The sequence below is a fragment of the Ziziphus jujuba genome, chromosome 1, assembly GCF_031755915.1.
Source record: "Ziziphus jujuba cultivar Dongzao chromosome 1, ASM3175591v1".
Taxonomy (NCBI): domain Eukaryota; kingdom Viridiplantae; phylum Streptophyta; class Magnoliopsida; order Rosales; family Rhamnaceae; genus Ziziphus; species Ziziphus jujuba.
Genome location: NC_083379.1, coordinates 4,334,712 through 4,348,277, shown reverse-complemented (window position 1 = coordinate 4,348,277; position 13,566 = coordinate 4,334,712). Strand labels below are relative to the sequence as shown.

The 13,566-nt window shown below is 33.5% G+C and overlaps 2 protein-coding genes, 1 long non-coding RNA gene and 1 other non-coding gene across 6 annotated transcripts; 3 read left to right on the top strand and 1 right to left on the bottom strand.

Moving 5' to 3' along the window:
• Positions 1-54: 54 nt before the first annotated feature.
• LOC107410739 (glutamate receptor 2.7) lies at positions 55-3,858 on the top strand. Of its 2 annotated transcripts, XM_048475149.2 has the most exons (6): positions 58-407; positions 611-796; positions 897-2,206; positions 2,391-2,697; positions 2,822-3,210; positions 3,304-3,858. In XM_048475149.2, exons 2-6 carry the CDS (start codon positions 694-696, stop codon positions 3,667-3,669), a joined length of 2,475 nt encoding a protein of 824 aa, XP_048331106.2. In that variant the 5' UTR covers positions 58-407; positions 611-693; the 3' UTR covers positions 3,670-3,858. The 2 variants fall into 2 exon arrangements, with proteins under 2 accessions (XP_015873701.3, XP_048331106.2); XM_016018215.4 differs by having other exon boundaries at positions 55-796.
• A 1,010-nt stretch (positions 3,859-4,868) lies between these two features.
• On the top strand, positions 4,869-9,219 carry LOC107410464 (glutamate receptor 2.7). The gene is made up of 5 exons (XM_048470313.2): positions 4,869-5,389; positions 5,508-6,829; positions 7,192-7,498; positions 7,773-8,167; positions 8,309-9,219. The coding sequence occupies exons 1-5, from the start codon at positions 5,095-5,097 to the stop codon at positions 8,783-8,785; spliced, it is 2,796 nt and encodes a 931-aa protein (XP_048326270.2). The 5' UTR covers positions 4,869-5,094; the 3' UTR covers positions 8,786-9,219.
• Positions 8,617-13,331, bottom strand: LOC125421396 (uncharacterized). Of its 2 annotated transcripts, XR_009638262.1 has the most exons (5): positions 12,183-13,331; positions 11,982-12,098; positions 11,464-11,768; positions 9,767-9,991; positions 8,617-8,750 (listed from the first exon to the last, which is right to left on the bottom strand). It is a non-coding gene; the product is annotated as an uncharacterized LOC125421396 (long non-coding RNA). The 2 variants fall into 2 exon arrangements; XR_007239722.2 differs by having other exon boundaries at positions 11,982-13,331.
• Positions 11,498-11,586, top strand: LOC112490343 (small nucleolar RNA snoR114). The gene has a single exon (XR_003054594.1). It is a non-coding gene; the product is annotated as a small nucleolar RNA snoR114 (small nucleolar RNA).
• Positions 13,332-13,566: the final 235 nt, after the last annotated feature.

The window sequence follows — 13,566 nt, the reverse complement described above, 5'->3', positions numbered from 1 at the left end:
ACTAATTAACTAAATGAGACCCCTTTTGGCTTTGGCTTTGATTTGACTCCAAAAATTTGGCAAAAGGCAGCATTTTTTTTTTTTTTAATTTACCTTTAATTATCATCGTCATCGTCATCATCCTTGTGTCTGTCCCTGATTTGTTGAAAGTTTAAAGCACATATATTTTTTTTGTTTTTTTTGGCTTCCGTTGGCCACAAGAATTTGAACTTTCCAAACCGTGTTATGGAATAAGAGGGGATCATATGCTCCATGGAACCGATCATTTTTACTTTATATGAGCAATGGATAATATTCTAAACGTCTAGGTTTTATGCTCCATTTCTATCAGACCAATTCAAAGATTTAACAATTTACCAAACACAGAAAATTCAAAGATTCAAAAAGTCCACGCTAAAATATTCCAGGTATTTGAAATTTCTTATGCACCTGTTGTTCGATGATAAATATATATATATAGAATATATAGATGATATTGATGATAAGTTATAAGCTCTCTGGTATGATTTGGAACCTCCCAAAATGACAACCATTAATAAAGCTTCAAAACAATACGGCTTCTATTGTCCTCTACTCATCAATTTTCTAATCCTCTTATATGGAATTGAAGCTGCTAGCATAGACAAACTCACAACACATATAGGTGTAATCATCGATGACAATCACCGAGCTGGGAAAGAAGAGAAAATAGCCATGAAAATTGCAGCTCAAAGGTTCAACAGCAGTTTAAAGCCTAACAAGATGTTTCTCCACTTCAGAAATCCTGGTGGTGATCCATATCTGGCTGCTTCTACTGGTTAGTTATATAACATGAATCAGATGGTTATTACTTGATAGCAATGATGTACTTTTAGTAGCACTTTTAATGAACTTCTTGTTACACTCTGGTTGTGCAGCTCAAGACCTAATTCAAAAGGAGAAAGTGAAAGCAATTATTGGCCTGCAAACATGGCATGAAGCAGCTCTAGTAGCTGGTGTTGGAAACCGGACTCAGGTCCCGGTTCTTTCAGTTGCAGCGCCGGCCAAGACCTCGCCATTCATACCGAATCGTTGGCCATATTTAGTTCAAATGACAAACCATGGTCCTTTCCAAATAAAATGCATTGCGGATATTGTCAGATCATACAATTGGCAAAAGGTCATAACCATCTCTGAAGACTATGATTATGGTGGTGATTATGGGATGTTAGCACTTTTATCGGAGGCTCTACAGAATGTTGGTTCAGAGATTGAGTATCAATTAGTTCTTCCACCATTCTCTTCTCTTTCTGATCCCAAAGAGTTTGTTCAAGAGGAGCTTCTGAAGCTTCTCACTACTAAACAATCCCGGGTTTTTATAGTTTTGCAATCATCCTCCGCCATGGTTACTCATTTGTTTAGAGAAGCTAAGAAGATGGGACTTGTGGGTAGAGACTCTGCATGGATAATATCAGATACCATTTCGGACTACTTGGACTCTTTCAATACATCTGTTATATCCTCCATGGAAGGAACTCTAGGAACTAAGGTCTACTACTCAGAAAGTAGCACTTCTTATCAAGATTTTAGAGCGCAATTTCGTCAAGTTTTTCGAACCGAGTATCCAGAGGAAGATAGCTACGAGCCTGGAATTCATGCTTTACGAGCATATGATGGCATCGAAACGATTGCACAGGCCATTTGGAGGAAGTCCAGTAATGACACTAGTACAAAAATTTTAGTGGAAAGTATTCTTTCGAGCAATTTCAGCGGTTTAAGTGGCACAATAAATTTCAAAGCAGGCCAACTTTCATACCCTCCTGTACTTAAAATCATAAATGTAGTTGGGAGGAGCTACAAAGAACTAGACTTTTGGACACCGGAATTGGGATTTTCAGGAAGCCTTGAAACTGAAAATGGCACAGAATACTACAAAAATGGTGAGGGTGGTAGTTACTCCAAAGCTTTGGTTGGTCGGGTGAATTGGCCTGGAGACCTACACTGGACACCAAAAGGTTGGACAATGCCTATTGATGCAAAGCCAATGAGAATTGGAGTGCCAATGGATCCTGAATTCGAGAATTTCGTGAAGATAGAGTACATCAAAAGTTCAAACAGAACGACATATAGGGGCTTCTGCATAGAAGTCTTCTACAAGGTTCTAGGTACATTGGGTTATGATCTTCCTTATGAATTCATTCCCCACAATGGCTCCTATGATGATCTGGTTAATCATGTTGCCAACAAGGTAATTCACTTTCTTGGAGACTTTAAATACTTATCTTAGTTTTACTTTGTCATTTTTGTTATTCTGTCAGTGCTAGCCTTTTCAGTTCATTATGCCTTTAAGTTAGTTTCTTTTATTAGGCATCAATAACTCTTTTCTGATATAAGATTAAAATGTTTTTCATGTGGATGAACGTGAATAACAGACTTATGATGGTGCTATTGGAGATATAACCATACTACATAACCGATCAAAGATTGTGGAATTCACTCAGCCATACACTGAGTCAGGATTGTCCTTGATAGTTCCAGTAAAGCCCCGAGGGTCAGCAGTCCTGATCGTGAAGCCTTTTACATGGGAAATGTGGATGACCAGTGTAATCATCTTTCTTTACACCATGTTTGTGGTTTGGTTCTTGGAGCATCCAAACAATCCAGAATTTGGTGGCACATGGAAGAACCAAATCGGTACCACACTGTGGTTCACCTTCTCCTCTCTATTCTTTGCTCACAGTAAGTGGCACAAATTAACGCAGATTTTTCAAGATAAAAGCTAGTCATCAAAGGAAAATATTCCCTTTTTCTTCAATGGATAAGAAAAACTGCGGTACAGTGATAATTATGTATCCTTTTGCAGGGGAGAAAATCAATAGCAACTTGACTAGGGTGGTGGTGGTCATGTGGTTGGTTCTTGTGTTCGTGTTAACCTCAAGCTACACAGCCAATCTTTCTTCAATGCTCACTGTCCAACAGCTGAAACCAGATGTAGGGCAGCTAAAAGGAAACTCTAAAGTGGGTTGTGACGGTGATTCATTTGTAAAGCAACACCTGGTTGAGGTTCTTGGCTTCAAAGCAGAGAATGTCATAGAGTTTCCAAATGGAACACTATATCATGAAATGCTCCAAAAAAAGAAAATTGCTGCCGCTTTCCTTGAGCTTCCGCATCAGAAAGTTTTTCTCAACAAGTACTGCAATGGATACACTGCAGTGACCAGAGGATCATACAGATTTGGAGGACTAGGCTTTGTGAGCAACATTAACAATTTAATTATGAGTTCCTCTTCTGTTTACTTCACAGACTTTGTTAATGTATATATTTTCATATATCCATGAATGCAGGTATTCCAAAAAGGATCTCCAATAGCTAGAGATTTTTCAGAAGGCATTCTAAGTCTGTCAGAGAAGGGTGTGTTGAAAGAATTGGAAAATCAGTGGTTGACTCCCACAAAAGAGTGCTCAATCAATGAAACATCAGAACCCAAAAGTTTGAGACTCCAAAATTTCTGGATTCTCTACCTACTATCTGGCATCATCTCCGCCATTTGTTTTCTACTTTCATTCCTGCGCTTGAGAAGGCAATATAGACTGCCTCAAGAGCCAGACATAGACACTGCTATATTCCCAATTAAGAAGGCTTCAACCTTTGCTAATGACACACACTGGAACCACATGACCCAACTACGAAAGACTAGCTCTATACAGTAGCCATATATATATATATATATATCCTAACAGCTAAAATTGCTATAGCAGTAGTCAATTAATGTCCATGACTGGGCTTCTAATTTATACGTTATTTTTATTTGTAAATAATAACATTATGTAAATTTTGCATGCCATATGTGCTTTGTTGTTAATTTGAGCTTTCTACATATATACATGGATTTTGCATCATCTGTTAATTTGAATAATAAACTTCCATATCTAAAAGAAATTCAAATAGATATATGTTTTTTGATGAGCAGAAATTCAATTATATTTAACCTCGGTAGAAATTAAAATAGAGTATTTATAAATTGTATGAGGATGCGTAAAATATTTATATATATACACCCCAAGTGTATAATAGAAGACACAACACAATAAAACAAGTCCAAACCAATAATAAGTGGACACTTAAAATCAAACATTTTTCAGAAAATCAATGCAAAAATGACACAACACAATAAAACAAGTCCAAACCAATAATAAGTGGACACTTAAAATCAAACATTCTTCAGAAAATCAATGCAAAAATGAATTGTTCTCCGATATTATTAAGGACTCAGTGTTTCAAACCAAATATTCAAGAAGAAAAGACTTCCAAATTTCGGATACTATTCCATGCTTTTGTGCGGTTTATGGTTGAACCTTTTTTTGTTTCTTTGAAGAATTCTTGTAAACATCCTTTCTTTGATGAGTTACGTGTGAACCTTTCCTTCAATGCCAGGTAATTCATAACCACGGTTAACAAGCGTATTAATTATAATAGATGGAATGAGGAATGTTGCACTAATTGACCAAGTCCGAGCACAAAAACCAGAAAAATTGGAGACTTAAAAATGAAGAACTCGTCCAACTTATTCAATGAAAAAATCTTCAATTTGTTGATATCCTATGTTGAATCTTCGATAAAATGGATTGATTCAAAAAGAATAGATTTCTTCTAATTTTAAAACAAAAACTGAAAATTCAAGATGCAAATACTAGGTTCTCTCTACATTCTCTTATATAAATGAGGAAATTATTTTTAAGAAGGGAAATAGAAATAATAGACTCCAGGTCTTCATCCACTTGTAACTACTAAATTGGTTATAAGCCCTGCCACTCAGGTGGACCAGGTATGGATATTTGACTTTTTTTTTGGGGACATCCCAGATGCTGACTTAGGAATTCCAGATAGAGATGCAGAAAAGTTTGTAACTTGGCCAAAAAGTATGGTTCCTAGTTCTCTTATTAGACAAGAAGCCAAATCAAATACACAAATTCCCCTAACTATATTCCACCACGCGTTTAAGTCCTCTCTCGCGCAAAAAGCAGCTACTTAATGGAAAAGAAAACACAATCATTGCCATACTACATATTATTCCAGGTACCCTACTAACTAATTAACAAGATTCTGAGATATTCAAAAATATTGAAAAGTCCAACATGCCTTTCTGGTTATTCATTACAGCAAATAGACTTCCAACACCTCCTTTCCCCTTCCATGTTCTCGTTATTTCTTTGCTTTTCATCTTATGTTATGGAGCTCAAGCTCAAGCTGCTGAAAATGAAAAAGTCACAAAGATTGGGGCAATATTTGATATTACTTCTCCTCTTGGAAAAGAGAAAAAAGTTGCCATGGAAATTGCAGCTCAAAACTTCAACAAGGATTCTACCCACCACAAGCTCTCACTCTATTTCCAGGACTCTAGAAGGGACCCCCTCAAGGCTACATCTTCTGGTTTGTCAATAATTTTTATTATTCATAGTAGGTTATACATCAAGGTATAATAGTATATAGTTTTACTAATAGAATTTCTGATTTTTTTTATTTTTTTTTATTTTTTTAATATATGCAGCTAAAAATTTGATCAAAGAGAATAAAATAGATGTGGTTGTTGGCATGGATACTTGGCAGGAAGCAACTTTAGTAGCCAAAGTTGGAAATGAAGCTCAAATTCCAGTCATTTCCTTTGTAGCACCAAGTATAACACCCCCATTAATGACAAATCGATGGCCTTTTCTGATAGCAATGGACAATGATGCTTCTCCTCAAGTAAACTGTATTGCAGATCTTATTTGTGCTTATAATTGGCGGAAAGTTGTAGTGATTTACGAAGACGGTGAATATGGTGGTGATTCTGGTACCTTAAACCTTATAAATGAAGCTCTGCAAACCGCTGGTTCTGAGATAGAGTACCATTTAGTTCTTCCACCTTATTCCTCCCTATCAGACCCAAAAGGGTTTGTTCTAGATGAGCTGTTGAAGGTTTTGAACAACATTCAATCTCGGGTTTTTATTGTTCTCCAATCATCGTTTCCTATGGTGGCTCATTTGTTCAGAGAAGCTAAGAAAATAGGACTTGTAGGGAAAGATTCTGTCTGGATAATCACGGAGAGTATAACAAGTTTGCTGGATTCTGTTGACAGCTCTGTTATTTCCTCCATGGAGGGAATTCTAGGTATCAAGACCTACTATTCCCAAAGTAGTAATTCTTACAAAGATTTCTATACTCAGTTCAATCAAACTTTCCAATATCAGAACCCACAAGAGTATCATTTCAAGCCGGGAATTCATGCTCTACGAGCATATGATAGCATTAGGACCATTACACAAGGCAATGATAGTACAAAAACGCTGTTGGAAAACATATTATCCAGCAATTTCAATGGTTTAAGTGGCAAAGTACTTTTCCAAGAAGGGAAGCTTATCCCCTCACCTGTATTCAGGATAGTGAATGTGATTGGAAAAGAAGACAGAGAAGTAGCCCAGCAAAAGCCAAGATACAAAGAGTTAGACTTTTGGATGCCAGAGTATGGTTTCTTGAAAAGGGTAGTTAAAAGTAATGATCATAAAATGGAAAATAGAAGTCAAGCCGTTTGTAAAACCATGAAAGGTTTGAATCATAGAATAGTTTGGCCTGGAAACTTGAACCATAGACCAAAAGGTTGGTCAATGCCTACTAGTCAAAATCCATTGAGAATAGGAGTTCCTGGCAGGACTATCTTCAAAAAGTTTGTAGAGGTAGACGAATCCAAAAGAGACACAAATGACGGCTATGATGGTTATTGCATACAAATTTTCAAAAAGGTGTTACAGCGTTTGGATTATGATATCCCATATAAATTTATAGCTTTCAACGGCTCGTATCCTGATCTAGTTGATCATGTCTATAATAAGGTACAAATTTGCACTTAACTTTTTAATTCATCATCTACTACTCCATAAATGACACAAAAAGAGATTTATATATTTATTTGTACCTTGTTCTTGAAGAATTATTTACCTGTTTTATTTTTAGTTTCTTTCATACTTTCCTACTTTGATAATACTGCTAACTTGTGGTCGCTTTCGTACTTGTAATTCCTAACACCAGATAAGGTGATTTTGTCATCCTGTACATACCCTGTAAAAGGACCCTTTAAAAGAAGAAGGGATATTCATTGGACAAGGATTTATTAATAGTATTAGAGTTTGGTGTTTATGTAACAATTATTACTAACGTTGTGAGTTGTGATAATATGTGCATACTTGTCATGTAGACATTCGACGCAGTTGTGGGAGATTTGACCATACTAGCCAACCGAACAGAATATGTGGAATTTACGCAGCCATATGAGGAGTCAGGGCTATCAATTGTAGTCCCCATCAAGTCAGAAGAGTCTGCATGGATGTTCATGAAGCCCTTCACTTGGGAGATGTGGGTAGTGACAGGATCAATATTGATATACACAATGTTTATAGTGTGGTTCTTGGAGCATCCCACAAATCCTGAATTTAGCGGCCCATTGAAAAATCAGATTGGCATCTCTCTTTGGTTCACATTCTCCTCTCTTTTCTTTGCCCAGAGTAAGTGTGTTTATAACCCACCTTTTTTTTTTTTTTTTTTTAAAAGGGTGTCTGAAAAACTTTTTTATCCAAACAATACAAGCTTAATTAGTTTCGATCATGGTGTCTGGTTTTATTCCTAGACCGACACTACCAGGCTTAATGGGCCTGAACTACAAACCTTAACATTGGCCAGTGACTGAATAATGACACGGTTCAAAGAATGACTTCATGAATGAAATTTTGTTAGAAAAGCTGCTTATTTTTTTCTTTTAATTTTTTATCTATTTTGCAGAGGAGAGAATTCACAGCAACTTGACTCGAGTGGCTGTTATGGTGTGGCTTTTTGTAGTATTCATCTTAAGTTCAAGTTACACTGCTAGTCTTTCTTCAATACTCACTGTGAAACAACTAGAACCAGTAACAGATATTCAATGGCTAAAGAGAACAAACCAGACTGTTGGCTGTGATGACAATTCGTTCGTCATGGCATACCTGAAGGATGTACTTGAATTCAAGGAAGAAAATATCTACAAAATTAGTGATGAATACAGCTATGTGGAGAGGTTTGAAGATAAAACCATAGCAGCTGCTGTTTTTGAACTCCCATATGAAAAAGTTTTCCTTAACAAGTACTGCAAAGGATATACTACCACCGAAGCTACCTACAGATTTGGAGGCTTGGGATTTGTGAGTATTTACTATTATCTGACACCTATAAATATATATATATATATTCAATTTTAACTTCAATTTTCACTCTTTGATATATCTGCGCAAGAAAGCGAGCATACAAACACAAATTACAAAGTGGGCACTTTTTTCACGCAGGTATTCCAGAAAGGTTCACCTATGGTCAGGGATGTCTCTAGAGCCATTCTATATATGTCAGAAGATGGAAGCCTGGCAGAACTTGAACGCCATTGGTTGACTCCAGGCGATGAGCAATGCTCAAAGAGCATAAAATCCAAAGAAACTGAAAGATTGAGACTTGGGAGCTTCTGGGGTATCTACCTTTTATCCGGAGCCTCATCCACTATTTGTTTTCTATTATCCCTGATTCGCTTACACAGAAACTACCAGCGTCACAGCCAAGGCAATCAAAGTCCAATTAGTAATAAGAGTATGTGGGAAAAAGCAGTTGGTTTAGCAAGATACTATTACAACGGAGAGCTGTCCAACAGTGCAGTTGGCATGGGTTCTTCATCTTCAACGTGGGAATTCGTCAGCACTTTAGACGTTCCGGATCATATCGAAGCTTCCTCATCGCCACCTGAGATTGAAATTAGTTCCATCAGCTCATCATGATTGATCAATGAATATGACATAGCGAGAAATTGAATTAACTGGATTTGGTTGACCAAACATTGTAGAAGAAAAATATATTTGTAATTAAAATATTCCTCATCTGTATATAAATCAAAAGAGATTTTAGCTATCCAAGTATGCAACATTCTGACGGTGCAAATATCAATACTCTAAAGGGATATTTGCACACTAAATTACAGTTACATTACATACTTTTATTTTGGATATCAAGCAAGTCTTAAATACCCGGTCAAAGTACAATGTGAAAAAGTACGACGATTGGCCGGTGCTTAGTAAAGAACGATGGTACTACCATAGAGTATGGCATGGCTAAAATTTCATGTGTTCTGTAAAGTTTTTTTGACCTTAGGGAAGCAATTTTTAAATCTTAAAAGCTGTTTTTGACTTTTCAAAAACTATGCTAAATATATTAAAAAAAGCATATTTTCATCATCTTTGATAAAAAAAATTACCAAAGATGATTTTTATTTTTTTAATAAGTTAGTAAAAAAAAAAATTAAAAATGCAAATCTCAAAAATAAAAATAATTTTTTTTACATATAATAAATTTGTACACATCCATATTGATGATGATTACATAACAGAAATGTTCGATTCTACTATACTACTAGCCAACTTTAGACATATATACTTCCTCATAAATACCTTCTATTTCTAGTAATGTGTTAGGATTAACAGAATTTTAAACATGAAAAATTATATTGGAGTCATTTAATGGAAACAGAGAACCATACAGAATATTGTACATGTAAAAAATATAAGGTCTTGATCGTCTGCGTTTCAATAAAAACTTTTGTTATACCTAAATAGTTTAATTTTATATCTATTGCTTGTCCAACGAGTATAAGCTAATTATGATTTGGTGGATAGAGATCCAAGTGGAAGCTGGTGAAGAAATGAGGCATTAAGATTCAGTAGTTGAGTTATGGCGTAAGTTTGGAGAAAACTGGGGATGCTAACCTTTCTGTTGATCACAATTTGCAATAATCTCTATCCAATTTAATACAGCTTCTACCTTCAAGCATGTTCACCATTCTGCAGACATGATAAGCCTAAGTGTCAGTGATGGACTTAAGCACAAAAGAGCTACTTCAAGCATTCTAACTGCCTCTTCCTTGTCGAAAACATTTCCCAATTTTGGATCAACAAGCTCCATTAATTTCCCTCTTTTTGTAAAAGAAAGGCCTGAAAATAAAAATAGAAACAAAGTCTGAAGAAAAAAAAAAAAAAAAAAAGAATGGATAAGATTTATATTCTTTAAGAAGAAAGAGGAAGATATAAATTTCATACGAGAAGGAAATTTGTTCTGATTCCATTACCACTTATCAAGCCTAATAATATTGTAACACAAGCTAAGGAAGATGACATCAAATAAGTTAATAAAAAAAATTTTAAAAAAATTCAAAAGTAATTTTCCAGAAAAAATAATTTTTTTAACATATAATAAATATTCTAAATAAAAACCAATAAAAAATTTGAATATATTAAAAAAAAAATTACATAGATTATTAAAAAATGCAAATATAATTTTTCAAAAGATAAAAATAATAATTTGTGCATATTTTAGAGATTCAAAAGAAAAAACCGTAGCAATATATATTGAAAAAGTGATTAGGTATTTATAAAATATAAAAGAAAACTTTGAAAAATTATTTTATATATTAATTATTCACAAAAAGTTATTTTATAAGATTTTTACTTTTCCCCAAAAAAATTGACTTTTTTGATGCTTGTTCAATTTTTTTTTTAATTGGTCTATCTTTTTTTCAGGATATCATTTTTTTTAATAAATTCTTAAAAATATATATAATTTGTACATACCGTAGAGATTTAAATATAAAAAATATAAAGACTTATAAAAAAAATAAAAATAGAAAGATAAGGCATTTATAAAATCTAAAAAAAAAATTGAAAAATTATTTTTATAAAAGATGCTCTTTTATTTATTATATGTATTTTTTATATTTATATTTTTTATTTTGAAAAAAATACATATTAGAGTTTCTAATATGAGGAAAACAATTGATTTTTTAATGCATGTTCAAATTCTTTTTATTGGTCTTTATTTATTTATTATTTTAGAATACATATTATTTGAAAAATTACATGTTCTTATTTTTTTATTGATCTTTATTTTTTTTTTATGTTTTTAGAATATCTATTATATCTAAAGAATTTTACTTTTATTTTGAAGAATTGCATCAGCAAATTTTTAATTTTTTTTTACTAACTTATTAGAAAATATAATCATCCTTTACAATTTTTTTTTTTTGGGTTCATAATTTTTTTTATTGAAAATATTTTGTATTTTGTTCTCTAGCATTTTGCATAATTTGTTTACTATTTTAATGGAAATATAAACATTGCAAGGATTTTGTGAGAAGAAGAATTGCTTCTTCCCTCGTAATAATGAGCATCTAATCAGAGTCAGGACAGTTAATTTATGCACTTATATGTAATGCACCTGTTTAATAGGGCATTAGTGGTGGTTACTTGTTGATCAATGAGTGGTTTGAAAAACCACTTTAGTTAGCAGATAAATGATGGCTTAATCCTTTTATTATGTTTTGTAATATAAGCAAAGTATGAAATAAGCATGTCAACTAGCACAAGTGGTCTATAACAACAGAAAGGTAACAAGAGAAAGAGAATGGCACCCTGGTTAGATTCCTGGCTGGTGCATTGTGGTTGGAGCCGTGAGGAGTGTTGTGTCCCTTTGATATGGTTGTGTCCCTTACGACATCTGATCAATATGGATGAATGCTAGCGCTTCTGAGTTCTTCAGCCATTTTTTTTTTTTTAAAATAATTTTACATGTGGATTATAAAAATAAATAAATAAATTCTGGTCAGCCCTGCCACCTCTGGTAAACCTGCAGACATGATTATTAACGTTCCAAGTGCTTGCTTCGAAATTTCGCTGACAAGCGCCAATTTGTATGGTGGCTCCGAAGAATTGAAGACTAAATAGAAGAGACCAGATTCAAAAACAAATATATATATATATATATATACATATATAGAGCCTGTATGCCAATTCTGCATCTGATACTAATTTATTGTTGATAATAGATTCGAAAATTCAGTTTATTGTAGACAATACTGACGGCATACCCTTTATACGAACAAAATTTTATATATAAATATAGGATTACAAAAATCATAGAATAATATACCATTCTTGTTCTTTAAACAGACTTCCAATTTCCAACAATCTGCTTCTTTCTTCCAAGTATGTACTAGTTCTCTTTATTGCCTTTCATTTTTATCATCTCATGGAGCTCAAATTCAAGCTGCTGGGAATGAATTTAAAGTTACAAAGGAATTAATTAGCTAGGAATTAGCATGAACTTGCCGACAGTATATGGTATACGTACCTGCATTACTCACAGTGTGCATATGTAGGAATTAGCACTGTGATTAATACAAAATTGCCTGCATCGATCAATCACATTTGCATGTATATATATATATATATATATATATGAATTAGCTAGCTAGCTACACCAATAAAGGACGTCGTTGAAAAAATGATGTAAAATTTTTTCAACTTTAAAATATATATGGTGCGGTTTAATATGCATTCCATATTAGTTAAAATACTAGGCAAAAGTATGTGCTTCGTACATATTATTTGGAGTACCAATAGCTTTATAACAACTTAACAACTTCATTTCTGACCCTCCCACCACAACTTCCAGATTCCAAACCCTGCGGCCATCGTTTTCAGTGTTTTGAACATTTTCAGGGAGTTGGAGTCCAAACCAGATGTTTAAATCATCTCCATTCAATCACAAAATCATTTTAAAAACATGCCCGTGTCTCAATTTAGCTTAAAACAAAAATTTTAAAATTTTGTAATTTTGATGTTCACGGAAGAACGTAAAACATAGAGTATTCATCATACTGATGTATAGCTAGAATACACAGAGATAGTTCTGATACCCAAAGTTAGGAGCTTCTAAATCTGGTCTCGACTAAAACTGACAAAAGTATATAGTAATATGACTTAATGCAAAATATGAAATTATGCACATGCTCAAGTCGAATACAATAGATGTAAATTTAAAAAAATTGTTTTCATTTTTGTCTTTTTAGTTGTTTTAAAAATAGAAAGGAGGTACTCACAGATTCGACTGTATCATAAAAGGATCAAGAGACGGTATGATTTATTAGGATGAGTAGTTTGTTTTATGAATTTATGGTAGAAGTGATGGTTCTCCAAATACCAATGTGTCTTTCTTTTGAATGGTTGAGGTATTGAAAAACCCATAAGCTGCTTTAAAGCTTGATTGCATGGTTCTGCTAAAATGGGTGCAGAAATTGATTAAATTTTGGTGTAGAAGAGAATTATTTAACAAAAAGTAATCAAATTAAACTCATATAATCCAATAAGATTGGATTCAGCAAAATTTAGATACAAATATAATCAAGAGAGAAGAAGAAACAACATTTAACATTGAAAATTTAAAAATAAAAAAATAAAAAAAAATAAAAAATAAAAACCACATTCTGGTAAATGCAGTTAGGAATGTCTACAACAGGTAAAAGAGAAGAATAATCAAAGTGATATATAGGCTACTCGATGGCGGTGGAGATGAAGATCTATACTTACATGATAAGTATCAAGCAAAGGCACGTGCAAAACACTTACAAATCAATCAAAATCTAAATGACACCTATTTAAATAATTAACGACACCTGTTCAAATACCTCCTGCACAAATGACACCTATCTATATTTGTATATATTAACCTCAAA

What these genes read in the sequence shown, in the direction of transcription:
- LOC107410739 (XM_016018215.4), top strand. Translation starts at nt 523, where the DNA reads ATGACAACCATTAATAAAGCTTCAAAACAATACGGCTTCTATTGTCCT. An exon ending in TTAATCATGTTGCCAACAAG is followed by an intron (nt 2,207 to 2,390) that starts GTAATTCACTTT and finishes CGTGAATAACAG; the next exon opens with ACTTATGATGGTGCTATTGG. An exon ending in GATTTGGAGGACTAGGCTTT is followed by an intron (nt 3,211 to 3,303) that starts GTGAGCAACATT and finishes CCATGAATGCAG; the next exon opens with GTATTCCAAAAAGGATCTCC.
- LOC107410464 (XM_048470313.2), top strand. Translation starts at nt 5,095, where the DNA reads ATGCCTTTCTGGTTATTCATTACAGCAAATAGACTTCCAACACCTCCT. An exon ending in CCTCAAGGCTACATCTTCTG is followed by an intron (nt 5,390 to 5,507) that starts GTTTGTCAATAA and finishes TAATATATGCAG; the next exon opens with CTAAAAATTTGATCAAAGAG. An exon ending in GATTTGGAGGCTTGGGATTT is followed by an intron (nt 8,168 to 8,308) that starts GTGAGTATTTAC and finishes TTTTTCACGCAG; the next exon opens with GTATTCCAGAAAGGTTCACC.